Raw genomic sequence first — 17,556 nt, forward strand, 5'->3', positions numbered from 1 at the left:
TCGCCGCCATTACTCGTTAAAAAAAAAAACACTAAAAATGACAGAAATCTTTCCCGTAGTTAGTAAACGCAATAACTTTTGCGCAAACCAATCAAAATACGCTTATTGTGATTTTTTTTACCAAAAATATGTAGCAGAAAACAAATTGGCCAAAAATGATAAAAAAATTTTGATTTTTGCATTTTTTGGGTGGGAATTTCATATAAAAAAATGTGAAAAATATTGTTATTTTTTCAAAGTTTTCGCTCTTTTTTTGTTTATAGCGCAAAAAGTAAAAATCTCACAGGTGATCAAATACCACCAAAAGAAATCTCTGTTTGTGGGAAAAAAAAGGACGTAAATTTAGTTTGTGTACGGCGTTGCATGACCGCGCAATTGTCAGTTAAAGTCGCACAGTGCCGAATCACAAAAAGTGGCCTGGACGTAAGACAGCAAAATCCTCCGGTGGTAAAGTGGTTAATATAAATACAAGGGTTGTACCAAAATTGATTGCAAAAGTGAACATAACTTATTTGCTAACTTAGGTCATTCAAATTTCACATGTTGGTAGAGTAACTCTTCCTCTAGGGCTACTCTTATTTTTATTTTTAATTGCAGGTACATTATAGATTCCAAGTAGAATGAACCTGCCATCATTGAGCTCTTGACCAAGGAGGGGCGCAGGCTGTCCAACATCCAAAAAAGGTTAAAAATGTTTACGGTGATGACACCAATGATAAGAGCAATGTTCACAGATGAATGAAGAATTTTAAAGAAGGGGAAATCAGCATTGCAGACAAGCCATACAAAGTAAGACCATCAACTGTGACCACTGACACTTATCTTACTTCTAAAAGAACTCAATGATGACACGTTGCTTCTGCCTGGTAAGAAGAAGAAAGAGAAGAGGAGTTACTATAGAGTTCCTCTACTAACATGTGAAATTTTAAAAAACTTACATAAGCTAATAAAAAAGTTCTACCCACTTTTACATTATTTTCAGTACAGCCCTCGTTAATAACTTTTAGACACACATTGTAATATTTGTTTAATTTATAACTGGACAAAACTGCCTTTTTCATATTTGCATAGAGTTTTTCTATAAAGTAGAGGGTGGAAAGATGATGGGTCAAAATGCAGTAATCCATATCTATATCAGCCAGTCACAGTGAAGGGCCATTTGATTGGTTGCTATAGTTAACTGAACTTTACGTAGCATAGCAATTTGTGCACACTACCTTACTGAACAACCTCAAGAGATAGTGTGGGCTATCTAACAGAACATATATAAACAAAGAGCTGTTTTGTTGTCCATGGCAATCAAACAGATTGTCCCTTTCATGTTTCTATTGCAATATGTTCCTCCTTCAGATGCTTTGATTCTGAGGCCTCGTATCACATGTGCGTACAGTCATTCCACTGACAGCCAGAAAGGTCTGACAATTACCTACTGATCACAAATTCACTTGGCTAACATAAAAGCATAAAGGAACAATCAAATAAACAATACTGTTTAAATTATTTCGCTCCTTGCCTTATAATATCACATTTCCCAGAAAGATGTAGATGTGTTTTAAATTACTTCATTCACACCAGTGTGTTGCTGCTAACATTAAAAACAAGTACTGCTAGACACAGTATTTGCACCTTTTCCCCTTTACAAATGCATATACAGACCTACAAGGTAAGAAAATACAATGAGCAATAATGAGATGCTTGGTTCCAAATTAAAGTGCCAACAGTATACTGAAATCTTACATTTTGTACGTAATCATTGCTCTTAGTCAAGTCAATGCTAAAAATACAAGGAGATGCCTGCACATACCTGCAGCAGCTTTCTTTGCTCCCCCCGTACCTGGCTTTCTAATATTTCATATATATGCTCTGACAATTCATGGCACTGATGAAGCTGGCCCATCCCCAATGTAAAGGGCTGGGGTTCTTAAAGGGACCCATCTTCTCCACTGGATTTGGGAATAGGGCTGTTCACACTAATTCTGTCAACTAGCTCAAGCTCATTCCTGACTAGACCAGCTGTAAGTTGATTGCCTAAGTTTGAGCATACTGCAATATTTTTTAGCGTGGTTGTTCATCAATTAGTCCTTAAGGAATAAGGTTTAATGTCCTAAATGGGTCATTCTTTAAATTCATACAACCATTAGAAGACCTCAGAAGTGTCCTGGGATATTGTAAGTGTTTTAATCAGTAAAAAGCACAGTATACAGCCAGCATCACATAAATACCTTGATACGTTTTACACCTTTCCTGTTTACCCATGAGACCTTATGGGTAAGTGCTAAAGCTGTGAAACACATCAAGGTATTTATATAAACACCTCTGAGGGCCTCTTGTGTTTGCATGCATTTAATAGAAATATCTGCCATCCAGACACATAACTTTAAGTGCCGGTTCACACTATAGCGTGTGCGGCGATCGCATGTAACATCGGAGCGCACTGCTCCTTCATTACATGCGATCGGATGTGCAGTGCGAATTCAGCCATACACTTTGTATGGCTAAATTCGCACTGCATCCGCACAAAAGTCGCACGTGACCCTTTTTTTCAGCCGCATCAGGATCGGATCGCACAGTGGTTCACACTTGTGCGATCCGATCCTGTGCGAACTGTCAGATCACACTGCGATATGCGATCAAACTGGGGTGTCGTTAACATTTCATTGACACCCCCTGCGTATCGAATATGGCAGTGTGAACTGCCAGATGTGCATTTGCGATGCGGGAACAGGCTGCGAATTTGCAGCCTTCCCGCATCGCACAAGTGTGACCCGGCACTTACCCCCAATTTGCAACCAAGCGTTCTTTATTATACAGCCTCCTAGGCATTTATAGTGAGTATTTTTTATTTATTTATTTATTAGGTCTTGGTCCCATTAATAGAGGTTCAATCTAGCCTTCCACAGTATTCTCTCAGTCTATGGATTTTTGTTAGGGCAACTGCAGATATTCTGTATGAAAATAAATAGTTTTCCCCCAGAATGTGACGCCACATGCACAGTAAGTTACTTTGTTGATCGTTAGTATGTAACCCCTATGCATTGTCATTGTTTTATTGCCTATGGATTCATGGAAGTGTTATCCTAATTGTGCTCCATTCCCTGCTACATTAGGGTCTCCTGAGGAAGCACTAAACATTGCGAAATGTGTTGGGTCCTACAACAGTTTTGCTGTAAATATTGCACTGTTGTATCAATTTTTGTTGTATGAATATGGAAATATAATTTCATTGCATGCATATAAAAAAAATTGAGTTTAGCAGGAATTAGTGCCTTTTTTCAAGGAAGGGAATTATACTTTCTATATTTTATATGTTTTTAACCTATGAATTATTAAAGTTTTTGTAAATTTTACATTGAGGTTACATACTCTATTTTTGTTCTTGGGTTTATGTTTGAGCACTTCTAAAGTTCCTTTTTTTGTTGCCTGTGCAGAGCTGTTTAATAATATTGGGTCTTGGCATAGTTTAAAGACCATAGGAATAATTTTGGCATAATGGACTTTTCTAGTGCACAAGGATATTCCTTACACTAAATCTTAAAACAATTTCTTGATTAAAGCAATATTAAAAACATTACATTAAAAACTCCCATTTGCCCCATTATGTGATATTTAAGCCCTGTGTGGACTTTTTTAAAGAGATTGTTTTAAGATTTAGTCTATGGAACATCTTTGTGCATCAGAAAAGTTCAATATGCCCCAATTATTCTTTTGATCTAATATTGGTCTGGATGAGGTGCAGTTTTAATAATATCCATCAACCAACTTCTAATTGAGTAGAAAAATCCAAAGACCAGTTGAGTCTAGCATTTTTAGAGCACAGATAGCTGGATCAAACAAGTGCCGGTAAAGGGTAATTTGTGGGTGTTATTCTTTGAATAGTTCACCTGAGCTTTGATGCATAGAGTATTTGGCTACTTTTAATTTATTTATATGGATGAAATGTCAATTTATATAACCATGATCAGCTTTTATTTATTCATGCAAAACCTGTATTCTAAAATGAAGAAAAACTTTTGCTGTAACTGCTTATAAAGTATTTGTTGTGGTTTGGTTCCAATTTGTTAGTGTATTTCAATTAACTAGTACTTCTGACACTCCCCTCCCCCATGTTGACAATGTTGCTGTCCAAATATGCCCTCTGTGCTCCTTCATCCATAGTGAGGGCATTCTAATACAGGGGGTGCTTTGATGATCAGATCTCCATTTGAAACCAGGGGGAAAAATCCTAAAAAAATAAAACTACTATAGCCACCACATCTAATAAATATTAAGCTGCAATATAATACATTTTTGTTTTTGAGTTCAATACCTCTTTAACCTCACATGTTAGTAAATGAGGCCCAGAGTTTACAAAAACTTTTCAGAAAAGTTTCAGGAAAGTTTAGTATATTTATACAAGTTTTTGAGCCAAAATGGTGCACAAGCAATGCCAATTCAAAATTCCAAAGGAACAATATCTGTTTGAGTCCATCCCAAACCTGAAATGAATGGTTCCTGAAAGCAATAAACTCCAACGTAAATGGCAATGGTCTTTTTGAAATGTTTTATGTTTTAATTTCTTCCTAAACCCCTAAACCTTTTTTTTGTTTTGAACAGATTGGGTAAGGGTCAACTTTTTATTGGTATCTTTGTCACTGTTGGGTAGATTGAGCCTCCCTTCCTGTCAATCTGATAGATGTCAGATAAAACAGGAAGTAAGAGGAAGTCCTTCAAAGAGAATATGGATAGCAAAATAAAACATCTTTCTAGTATAAAAATTAACAAGCCTATGTTGGGATTTTTTTTTGCTGTCTGGTGAGATTCCCCCTCATACCCTATCTATGTGATAGGTGTCACACATAACAGAAAATATGGAGGACTGTCTCCAACAGGGGCACAAGCAGCATCTTCAACAGATGTTCGAACCCTTCTCCGCTCTATCCAAAAGTGAAAAGAGGTTTTGCTGAAGTTGGACTTTAAAGTGAAAAAAAAAAAAAACAATTAACCCCCCCCCCCCCCAAGTAAAGAAAATGCAAATTGAAAATATTTATTATATTTTTTTAGATCTTTAAAGAAAGCTGTGAGAAAACTAATTTATAACCCACGTTTATGGATGTTCTATTAGAAATATAAAAAACACCAAATTAATAAAAAACTCCAAGTGTACAAATGTGTATATAAAAAAGTGTATACAAGGTGCAGCTGCTGCAACACTAAGAAAACCTTAGAAAGAATAATGAACACAAATTTAAGCAGCGCTAGCACTCTAAAATAGTGACAAGATAATTAGCACAGTGATCTCTTCAAAGGAAATAAATATGTGACACTCTAATATTGATATGTGGATGTTAAAAAAATCCTCATAATAAATAGTGTTATAAAATTAGATATCCACTGTAAACCACCAATAATAAATTCTGTCTTTGAAAACGCCGGAATTTACGGCGAAACGCGTTGACGTATTTCCTGCCACGCACGGAGCGGCACGTCACTTCTGGTTGGTCACTTCCTGCCCGTGGAAAGCACGCCGAGCGGCGTAACCACGAGGCTTGTTGCTGTATATGCCTATATGCTTTTTCATTTTGTAAGTATGTTTTTGGCTATGAAGTTTGATTAAAACCTTATATACATACTTCACTATGTACGGCCTTTTCTTCTATCTCAATGGTGGATGCGCAAGCGGACCCATATATATATAGTGAGAGGCGTATGGAGAAACTTCCTTAAGAATCCTGATGCCAAGGGCTTATGTGCAATATTACTAAGGCTTCCAAATATTGGCGAGTTGGTGAGTAGGGGACCGAGAGGGGCACCCTTCACTTTGGAGCACTATATTGTTTACCAGCACTGGAGCACCTTACTTTTGGATCACTATAAGGACTATATATTTTCACTTGGTTCTATTTATTTGTGGACTTTTTCACTATTTTTTCAGCACTTTATTTCTTATCACCATTAGATTGTTATTTATTATTGGTGGTTTACAGTGGATATCTAATTTTATAACACTATTTATCATGAGGATTTTTTTAACATCCACATATCAATATTAGAGTGTCACATATTTATTTCCTTTGAAGAGATCACTGTGCTAATTATCTTGTAACTATTTTAGAGTGCTAGCGCTGCTTAAATTTGTGTTCATTATTCTTTAAAGAAAGCTACCAGTTTTTTTTTTTTTTTTTAATGTTTTCATTTAGGGCTTAGTCACACGTTGACATGTTTTTTTTGTTTTTTGTTACAATGGTCACGGGTCACCACTAGGGAACAAAGAAAACAAATGCTTTCTATGAGCCTGTACACACCACAATGCTGATGTGATGCCAAGTGTGAAATAATGCAGAGATGCTGCATTTTCCTGCAGCACATCGGGTGACATTGCAAGTCAACACACTGCCTGTAATTAATATAAATTAATATTGTACAAATTGTGACAGTATTAATTGTTACAAATACATATTGTTGCAATTTGTACACTTCCATTAAAGTTAAAACAAATAAAAACAAAGGTAAACCTTGAACTGTAAAGCACAAGGCACGGTTTGTCAATGCTGCTACACGGTTGACACTAGTTGCACACTAAAATGGCTCATTTTAGAGTGCAGCTAGTGTGAGCAAGCTCTTATATTCTGTTTACTATCACATTTGCATTGCATGCTATCTTTAAAGTATGCATCTGATGATAACTGTCACAATTGTCAGCGTGCTTATGTCCACCCTTAAAGTGGAACTAAGCCCTCATATCCCTTTCAGCAAAGGCAACTGCCATTTTAGCCTCTGTTTGATTTTCAACTGTTATGATGCTGCACATGTGATCATTTATGACACCAGCCATTTTATGATTAGATAGTTTGGTTGAGAGCCCAAGAAAATGTGACAGTTAGTATTCCCAGCATGCTGGGAATATAACTGTTTTTTGAAACTGTTAAAGTGCTTGTAAACCTCAGACATGAAATATGAACAGAGCATATCCCTCTATAGTGTGTGCTTGTCTCAATTAAGAGCACAAACTGTCATTTATGTCTCCTACAAATTCTTGGTCTGCTCCCGCTGACTGATGCTACCAACGGATTTGCCCTATTTTTATAGGGAACTGTTAGGATTCAAGGTTTCAAATTCTAAAATTTTAACCAATCCTTTTATCACTTTAACTGTCCAATCATCTAAATTTATTTAATTGACCTATCAGCATTACCTGCTTAATTGGCCAATCACCTATTACTCTTATTGTTGTCCTGCCATGGCCCCATATATGCATGGCCAGTATTTCAACTCGCCATGCATTTTCATTCCTTTACTATCGGTATGAATCATTTCTGACAAGTTTTCCTGACACCAAGAGAAAAATGGTTACAGAGAAGGGACCTCCAGCAGCCTCAGCTCTGTTCCTGTCTGCTGTGTGGAGGGGGTGTGTCTTTTCCTGCCAATCAGCTCTCAGAGCTCTCCTCACTGGGCTCGGCAGAGTGTAACTTCGACGCTCTTCCCCCTTTTTTTCTGAATGCTCAGACAAGCTTTATAGTTCAGCACTTTGACTGGGTGTAGAGAAGAGAAGACTGCCGATAGGCAGGTACAACTTATGCAGGATATTTTGTTTCATCTCTGTGTGTCACCTGAGGATAGTCCCTTCACAGGGTATATGTAAGGGTTTACAACCACTCAATGGGGTTAGTTCCACTTTAGGCAGAACTAAACCCACCTGTTTCCCCTAAAAAAAGTATATTAAATGCATTCTAGGAATTAGAACTGTGAAGTCATCAAATAGCTGGTGTCATAACTGATTACATGTGCAGCACGGCACCATGACAGCTGTAGATCAAACAGCAGCTAAGAGGGCAGCCTCCTTCGCTGTAAAGGATAGGGGGGCTTAGTTTGCCTTCAAGCTCTCAGATGTCTGGTCACTGGTGTTATTGTCTCAATCAAACTGCCAAGCCAACAAATGGGTGGTGCCTTAAACTATTACATGTTCAACACCATGGCAACTGCAGATCTAAATTTAAGCTTGCACCATTTTCAGAAAATGTATAGGAAGGTGTAGTTCTGGTTTATTTTGTCACTAGTTTATTTAGAGAAAGTAAATCCAAAAATATTGTGAATTATTGGCCATCATCCCAATTGAATATAAAAAAAAACATAAGACTTTAGACTTCTTTCTTTCTTATGTTTTTTTTTTTTTTTTTTTTTTTTAGAGAAAGTAAATAATTTTTTTATATAATGTACTGGGTTTGTAAGTTTGTTTTTGGATGGTATGTTGTATATTATATATACAGTACACACAGAAGAGTGACTGCAAAAAAAGTCCAAGTGGTTCATCAAGCCTGCTCATACTTGACATATGGCATCAAAAGCTATGTACACAGTACAAGGTATAATTATATGATACTTCCCAATAAATGAAGTTCAGACCCTGCATTCCCTTCTATGCGACATGCTATTATCCGCCTGCTGCACTTGGCATAAGGATCTCTCGTATCTCCCAGCCAGAACCATGTGGAATGCCCTTTCCATCTTTATCTGTCAAGCACCTTTTCTTTTTAGCTTCAAGGCTGTTCTCATGACTCTCCAATGTAACACAGCATTGCAGTCCATTCAAAGTACTCATTTACCATGACAACCTTTAACTACATCTGTAAGTTCTCCCTCAGTATAAGCCACTTAAAAATTCTTCATTGCTGGGCTTCTGGTTCTAATACTGATTTCCATCTACAGTTTGACCTTCCTATTTCTCTTTGTAAAGGAACATCTTCCTGACAATATTGCTTTCTGATGGGCCATATATTTGATGGTAAGGACAAGCAAACATATGCATTTCCTACAAACACTTAATAAAATGTGATCACAAAGTATATTGACTAGTATTATGAAATGTCCATATCCAAATATTTATTGAGGTAGTATGATATCCCTTTGAATTACAAGGCTGATAAACATGCTCTCAATATAGCAGCATTTTATTGCAAGAAGCCATATACCATAAAAGCTGATTTGGTGCACATAAACCTACCAGTTTACAGAAACATCATAGGTGTAAACCATTTAAATTACACCACAATACATATATTTCTCAGAATGCCAGTATCATGCAAACATTATTTATACAACAATTAGAGGAAAAATTTGATTTTCATGTACATTTGAATGGAATAAAAGAATACAAGAATTATTGCAGTAAAATGTACAAGTCAATCAAGCACTGGCTAATAAAGATTCACAAATCTTTAATCCTTCTCCACCACAATTCATAGGCACCACAGTGCTACAATTCTTAGTTGCTGAAATATTATTCCAGGTGATTAGGGTTAAATTTTGGGATCCGGTGTATGTAGTGCATCATCAGAACACCTAGTTGCTTGTTTAAAACAATTTTAGTGTTATATAAGCGACAATTCGGAGCCACTAAATAGACTCATTTATCAGGCAAGAGAGATGATCACGTTTGTCTGATGAAGTAGTCAATTTAGTGGCTCCAAAATGTCACCAATACATAATCATATAGCCAGACACAATATTCATTTAGGGCCTTTTTAGGCAAAAATGTGAACAGCATAACATATTTATATATATATATATATATATATATATATATATAGATTAAGACATCAGTAAAAAATACTGGCTGATATGAACAGAAGTACCCCTCATTCTCCATATTCAACATGGTTCACATATTGAAAATGTGCTCCTCCTCCACTGTGCTGATACACTCTCCAGAAATCGTATATAAATGAGCCTGAGCAACAGATCAAATGAAAGCTGGAAAGCCGACCTGGTCTGCAGGACCACCCCTAGATAGCTGTGCACTGGGTATGCTGTATAGATGCTCACCAAATGGAGCCAAAAATACTTTGGTTCTACTTTGAAGAAGAATCTCAGTAAGCAGCCAGTACATTCTTATATGCCCACAAGCATTCTGGTGTATTTCTAAAATATTCCTAGGTCTTTAGAACCCAACGTGTTTTGTGAACATAATGTGCCCAATGCGGTTGAGTCCTCATCTAAAGTTAGTCCTGCAGACCAGGCCGGCTTTCCAGCTTTCGTTTGGACTGTTGTTCAGGCTCATTTATATGCAATTTCTGGTGAGTGTATCCATATGCTGGAAAGAGAGCACATTTTCAAGATCACTATTCACTCGTAATGTATCAATTTTCACTGCAATTTTTGATATTATATCTGGTGAGTGTTCTGACACTCTGTATGCACGATAGGCACTTTACTACGATCTCTAGATTATGGACTTTTATGCACATTTGGACTGTTAACCTAATTCACAAGCACAGCACATAGTGTTTATCTGAAATCAATGGTATTGTTTTAGAGCTGCACAAATTTTTTTGTATTCATTGTTTAGAAGGTTATATATTCTCCTTTTTGTGCTAGCAGCTTAGGCATTATAGCGCTCACTTAACACTTTTTTTTAGATTTCTTTATGAATGCATTTGGAATCTTGACACAACGTTTCATTCCCCTCTGTTATATTACAGATAGTAATCTAATTTTCAAAAATGCAGGTCTCCTCTTGTTGGGAAGCATGGGATTTGCTGCTTTCCAAAGTGCATCCTTGTCTAGTTTGCTTATATATAGGGGTGGCCTTACATGGACTGATAGATGGAAACAATATAATTTTTTTCAACTACTGCTTGCAACGATCAGGCCATTCTTATTGAGCACATGTGTTTTATATATACATATATATATATATATATATATATATATATATATATATATATATATACAGCATACTGTATATATATATAGATAGATAGATAAATTGTATTTTTAATCAGTTTTCATCGGTTTCAACTGCTTGCCTAGAGTATATGTGCATGCGTTTGTCCCTACCATTTTCCATATGCTCTGCCTCACCAACACTGCCATCTGGCGTAGTTCGCTCATAGTTGTCTTCTGGAAGAGGTAGGGCACCCAGTCGTGGTCCAGATGAACTCTTGCTACTCGGCGTCTCCGATTCTTCCAGTCCGCTGTCATAGCAACTCTGCAATGACCCCTGGTGAGGGTCCTGAGGTTGACTCACAACAGAAAACGTCACTCTACGAAATGGCTGTAAGAGAAAAGATTCTGAATGTCACTGGCAGTTATTAAGATAACTGTGTTAACTGCGTAGAATTGAGAAAAAGCACGATACACCATCGCAATGCTTTGCATGAAAATAAACTTACAAACTTTGTATACCGTTGAAAGAAAAGTAATTGCTAGTTGGCTTGCTTTTTACAAACTAAACACATAGAGGCAGCAGATGCTTTTCTGTGACAAAAAGCATATATCGTGTGAGAGGTTTTTCAAATGAAGGGTTTAAACAAGTTTAATGATACTTTCATGCATAAAAGTAGTAGAAATATTTTCTTCTTGCATTACTATAGTCGCAGCCACTTGGCTTATGGCATTTGTGAAGCTAATGAGGCAAAAGCAGTATGCAACCAAGACCTGCAGATCATACATTTTACAACTACATTGATTTTAGCCCGTTCTTCTTGTTGATTCAGTTCAGAATTTTAAATAAACTCAAACCAAATAACATTTCATTTTTTAAATCACTGTCTATCATAAGCCATTGATGTTTTGTAAACTAAAATACTGTTTTCACCCTTTTTTATCAGTTATTACATCTCAGTGCTGCTGATCTCCTGGACCTTTTCTAGTGCTAATTCCTGTCCACATCCATCCAATTCATCAGTGGCTATTCTTTACTGCTCAGTACAGTGTGCATTAGCACAACCATGTGTATGTAAAGAACTTTAAAAGTATGCAAAATCAGCTTAAAATGTACACAATTTACACAACTGTCTTGATAAAATATCCTTCACAACAGAAGCCCCCTATCACATCAGAGTCCCCCATCAAATCAGAATATCTCCATAATAGAGCCCCCCATCACAGATCCCCTCAATCACACAGTCCCTCCATCAAGGAGTCTCCCCCAATCATCACGGTCCCCTCCTCACATCAGAACACTACCTTTTGGCTTCAGGTGACCTTCCTTTTTTTTTTCTAAATGTTAGAGATGGCCCTGTATACCGCCTGCCCTGAATCTGAGTTATGTGTGTCCTGATCCTAGAGCGCCATTGGTTGTTATAATGCCAGTGGCTGTCAACTAATAATGCTGATCCAAGAGAAATTGGTTTCTGTGCTTAAGGCACCCCAGGGGAACCCACATGGCACCCTGGTTGAGGAACACTGCTCCAAAATATATACCTAGAGAAGGAGTGGGTGGGTTTCAAAAAGTTTCAATACTAAGCAATGATTTTTTACGGTATTCCCAAAAATACCCTTAAAATATAACTAAAGGCAAAACTTTTTTTTTTAGGTTTAGATTTGAGTGAAGAAGTTTTTGGTGTCAGGTTTTTATTGCTGCCTGTGCCCCATTATGGAGATTCACCCTCTCTTCTCTATATGTCATGTTTAATATTATCACGGAAAGAGGAAAAAAATTCCACATTTTTGGGTTGTTCACAAAACAATAATAGAAGGGAAATGTTCCAATGGAGACACAAGTTCTAGTGACCTGTTGTGGCTATGGCACAGCAAGTGAAGGGAAACCTCCCCAATGGGACACAGGGAAAGCAATAAAACTGGCAAGTAAATAAAAAGTATAAAAAAGTATAAAAAAAGTATAAAAAAAAAGTTTTGCATTTAGCTCTACTTTAAAGCTTTTTTTTATATCAGTAATTGTTAACTATTTCTAGTCTTTTTACGTAAGATTACGTTTGTATGGCGAACTGGTACATAACTTTTTTGAATAAAATAATACATATTCTTTTTTTCACATTCATAAAAAAAAACAACCTCAGCTGGGGCATATCAATATTTAACCACTTTAAGACTGGAAGGATTTGCCCCCTTAATGACTAGGCCATTTCTTGCGATTCGGCACTGCGTTATTTTAACGGAAAATTGCGCAGTCGTGCGATGCTGTACCCAAATAAAATTGATGTTCTTTTTTTCCCACAAACAGAGCTTTCTTTTGGTGGTATTTGATCACCTCTGCAATTTTTCGATTTTGCTCTATAAACAAAAATAGAAGGACAATTCAGAAAAAAAAACGCCATATTTTTTACTTTCTGCTATAAAACATTCACAATAAAAAATATTAAAAAATGTATTTTTTTATTAGTTTAGGCCAATTTGTATTCTGCTACATATTTTTGGTAAAAAAAATCCCAAAAAGCGTATTTTAATTAGTTTGCGCAAAAGTTATAGCGTCTACAAACTACTGGATAGATTTTTGGACTTTTTATTTATTTGTTTTTTTTTATTAGTAATGGCGGTGATCTGGAATTTTTAGCGGGACTGCGACATTGCGGCGGACAGATCAGACCCCTAACTGACATTTTTGACTCTTTTTAGGGACCAGTGACACTAATACAGTAATCAGTGCTAAATAATATACATTGTTACTGTATAAATGACACTGGCAGTGAAGGGGTTAACACTGGGGGATGATCAAAGGGGTTAAATGTATGCCTATGTGCTTACTGACCGTGTGTGTGTGTGTGGGTTGGGGGGGGGGGGTGGGCATCTGTGACAGGCACAGACAGATCGCAGTTTCAGCTTGACTGAAACTGGTGATCTGTCCCTGCCTGTCTGAGAGAAGATCCGCCTGCTTTGTTTATATAAGCTAAGCAGGTGGGTCTTCTCTCTGTTTCCCGGATGATCGTGGGAGGAAGGCGGCAATCGTCGCCTCTCCTCTCGTGGCCCACCTCCCACTGTGTCTAAACCACATGCACTCCAGTCACATGGTACTACGTGATTGGACGCAACCGAGCAGCCCTGCCTCAGTAGAAAGCCGGTGGGCGGTCAGCAAGTGGTTAAAAAGCCCATATCAATTAGTGATTAATACTAGACCTCTATCTATATAATATCTATAATCCATATATAAACATTTTAGAGATAGAAGCCTATTACTAATCACTAATAGATGTTGTTTAGTGTGTATTCATAGGCCCAATTGGGTTGTTTTCTTTATTCATTCATGTTAAATAAAAAATAAAAGTCCATCCTAGAATGACATTATTTCACTACAAATAGGTGGTATTGGTTAGAGTAAACATTTGGTTTAATTTAGAAAATAGAGGATTTAAAAGAGAATATAATATGCAAACAGCTCTAGAAAGCGGACTCAGATTTGTAAAGCGGTGTATCAATGTTGTGCGTTACATAGGTCATAAACACTGCTATTGTACCTTAGAACAAGGACACATTCAGCAAACATGTTACAGTTAAAACTGAAAATAAGAGCAGCAAATATTGTCAAAAGGCAGATTTCATATAGTGTAGAGATTACGCAATGATGTTTTAAATACTGCTTAAAAGGCTTGTCACTTCAAACTGAAAAGACAATAATAGAGATGGAATACTTGTAGCAATTAAATTCATGAACTGTGATTCCCAACACTGGAACTCTCCAGTTAAAAAAAAAAAAAAAACTCTGAATAATAAGCTTTTACAACTTCAGCCTTACCTTCAGTCTGCAGTATCCTGTGCTGAAATTGCTTACTCTGATTTCACTGCATACTGTGAGCTTCTCAAAGTGTGTATTAGAATCTGCTACAAGTCAGATACAGCCTGCCTCATTTCTGGACAAGAGGACGTCCAATATCATCTAGTCCTTTCCTATCTAGGCTGTAGTGTCCCTGGCCCTTCTCTTTCACTTATTGAATTTAAATTTCATTCATGAAGGCTCAGTATGAAATGTGGCCATTATCTAAGGCAGTGATGGCGAACCTTGGCACTCCAGATGTTTTGGAACTACATTTCCCATGATGCTCAAATACACTGCAGAATGCATGCGCATCATGGGAAATGTAGTTCCAAAACATCTGGAGTGCCAAGGTTCGCTATTACTGATCTAAGGCCTGTCTGCATGAAAATACAGCCTTTCAAGGAATGCCCATTCCTCCAGACTGACATCCACACATGGAGACATTTTGAGCTTTCCAAAACTCCTCCCAAGAGTCAGCAACTGTTTGCATTTGGACAGAAAGCTCTTGAGAAGAGAACTGAAGCATGATGCTGTAATGTTTTCAGGAAGCTATTTACAACACCCTGCAGGCCCTTCCCTCCAGCAATGACCTGCCTGCATTGTATAGAAAAGCACTGAGACCCAGTGATGACATCACTGGGTCTAAAATAAGGTATGCAATAAAACCAGAAAGTTTTATTGAAGAATGTCATTATCATGGTAATGTTGCCAGGGATGACAACATATTATCAGATTCAAATTTAGCTTTGAAATGAAAGCCAGCCCTAGCTGGATCAAATCCCAGGCCAGTTCAGCAGGGGCCAGAAAAGATTTGATCCATCTATAGCTAGGCTGGTTGTACCCTAGTCAATCCATCGATTGACTTGGGTTCATCCAGCCTGTCGGATTTATTACATGTGATTGCTGCTGGTGGCTACAGCCACTAGCAGTAATCATTGTGATCTGCCAGCTGGAAAGGTTCCCTGTTGACAGAACACAATAGTGCTGCAGGAGAGGTTCCCCCATTTACACTGACTGTGTTGATGGAGGAATCAATTGATTTTTTTTTTCTTCCACCCGTAGTAGAAGAAAAGAAAATTAAATCATCTATGGTTTGGCATGGTTCACTCTTGTATATTGTTATAGATTCCATTCCAAAACACATTCATTGTAAGTCATGTGACACACATGGTTACTGCTTGTTAGAGATATCCCAGTCAAGAACATTAGGCCTTACAATGCAGATAAAGAACAGTATCTTCCTTATTAATTACTTTTTCATCCAGGCCTAAAGTGTATATAAAGTATAACAATGAGCTTTTCTTGGGTCAGTGAAATATACCATTAAAGGTGTTTTGTTATATTTGTTGTATTTAAAAAAAAAACTTGTGGTCTTGTCAGCAATGCAGCCCTGTACTGTGCCCTCTGCACATAGCCTATGTTATTATACAGTCCTCCTAATTCTTATCATAAACATCCAATCTTGCACATGAATGGTTGGCTGAGGGAAGTCAGCAGAGCTTCGCCTTATTCACTAAGCTCTGGGAAAAATTTCTTTGCAAAGTGTAATTTACTTGGAAAGTGAACGCTCTGCATGCCTTTCATAAATCAACCCATATGCTTTGCAGAAAGAATGCCCTATGTATTCAAATGCCAGTGTGAATACATTTCAGATCCATATCTTATTTGGTGGTTAAATCCGGTTGTTGATAAATTCTAACAAATTAGGTGTGAAGTTGATATTAATATAAAACCTTTTTTTTCAGGTTTGAGGTAGAGCGGGTAACCTCTACTGTCCAGGACTCGTTTAGAGAGGTTTTTCCCTTATTCATGCCCTTCTTACAAAAAGGGTAATATTCAAAACCAATACTGACTGAAAGCATTTTTTCATTTAGTGGAGTAGGGGAAGGCAGAACCCCTGGTAGATTCTTGATTTGAGTCACGGTGTCATTTTTGTAGATGTTCCTTCACTTTGTCTGGTGAAACTGTTATCATCAATAGGGAAATCTCATGACAGGGTTCTATTTATTTCCCATCTGAGCAAGCAAAAAAGTTTTCTTCTTGACTTTTGCCTTAGGGAAAATTGAGCAGTCTTTCTAACATTAGCACAACAGCAATGCTTGCTGAACACATTGGCCATTCACTTGTTCATTTCACTTGTTGCCTATTGTTGCTTTTTTAAAGGTAATACATTTTTTTTCTTAAATCAGTAAGTGGATGTGGTAGCTTAATGAAAACATTATGATTGTATGCAATACTATTTCAAATGAATTATTTCTATTTATTTATTTATTATTTATTTATTATTCTATTTATCTTTATATTTATATTCACAATGCATCTCCTGGTGGTTTATCTTGGATTTGATTTTATGTCAGCAGCCGATTTGCAGATAGTCCAGTGATAGCCAACTAGAAGATCCTCATCTGTCATGGAACTACAAGCTTTACCATGCCTTGTCATTGCCCCATCATGTTGTCCTACTTTACACACTCTTTGATTGGCAGTTCGTGTTGAGACTTGCAATTTCTCAGCTGCTGGTTGCCTATCACTGTGATAGTCCCTAGAGCTATTGTCTACAAAGTACAATCATAAAATAGGACAGCAGGCAAGTCAAAATGTGGAAGTCATATCAAAAAGTACTTTCTGTTAAAGGTTATAATAATAACTCACTGAGAATACACTTTAAGTCTCTATCAAAAGGTTCTTCCTTCTAGATCTCTCCTTTCCAGGTGACAATGGGACTTATTTATCAAAGTATAGTATGCGCTAGAGGTGAAAAAACCTACAATTGTCTGATCTAAAACTTCATCCTAATCTTTATTTCACAGGACTGTACAGGGAGATTGAAAGGCACAACCTGATCAGTAGTTTTGTGAAACAAGAACTATTCCTCCTTTACACTTTGCTTAGTAAGTTGACATTCATTGCTATAACACCACCTCCAAAGAAATTGTGAAAGTTCTAAGAAAGCCATAAGTTTTAGATAACGCCAAACTGAAAATCTTATTTTTATAACGTGTTTATAATGGACGCATAGAAATATACATTTTCACAGTGCTGAAAATGTCAAATTTGCTGGGATATCACATCCTTTTTTTTGCCCAAAA

At 37.0% G+C, this 17,556-nt stretch overlaps 1 protein-coding gene across 5 annotated transcripts in view; it reads right to left on the reverse strand.

Moving 5' to 3' along the window:
* PCDH7 (protocadherin 7) overlaps positions 1-17,556 on the reverse strand; it is a 1,094,762-nt gene that overhangs the window by 534,855 nt on the left and 542,351 nt on the right. For 2 of the 5 annotated variants that reach the window (XM_082267599.1, XM_082267597.1), the window contains exon 2: positions 10,837-11,029. The exons of 1 other annotated variant lie outside the window; for it this stretch is intronic. In XM_082267599.1, coding sequence (XP_082123725.1) covers positions 10,837-11,029 — 193 coding nt within the window. Of the gene's footprint in view, positions 1-10,812; positions 11,030-17,556 lie in introns of all 5 variants that reach the window. 2 more of the 5 variants (XM_082267598.1, XM_082267596.1) reach the window with 1 other exon arrangement.

Source organism: Pelophylax lessonae (genome assembly GCF_965119305.1).
Source record: "Pelophylax lessonae genome assembly, chromosome: 1".
Classification (NCBI taxonomy): Eukaryota; Metazoa; Chordata; class Amphibia; order Anura; family Ranidae; genus Pelophylax; species Pelophylax lessonae.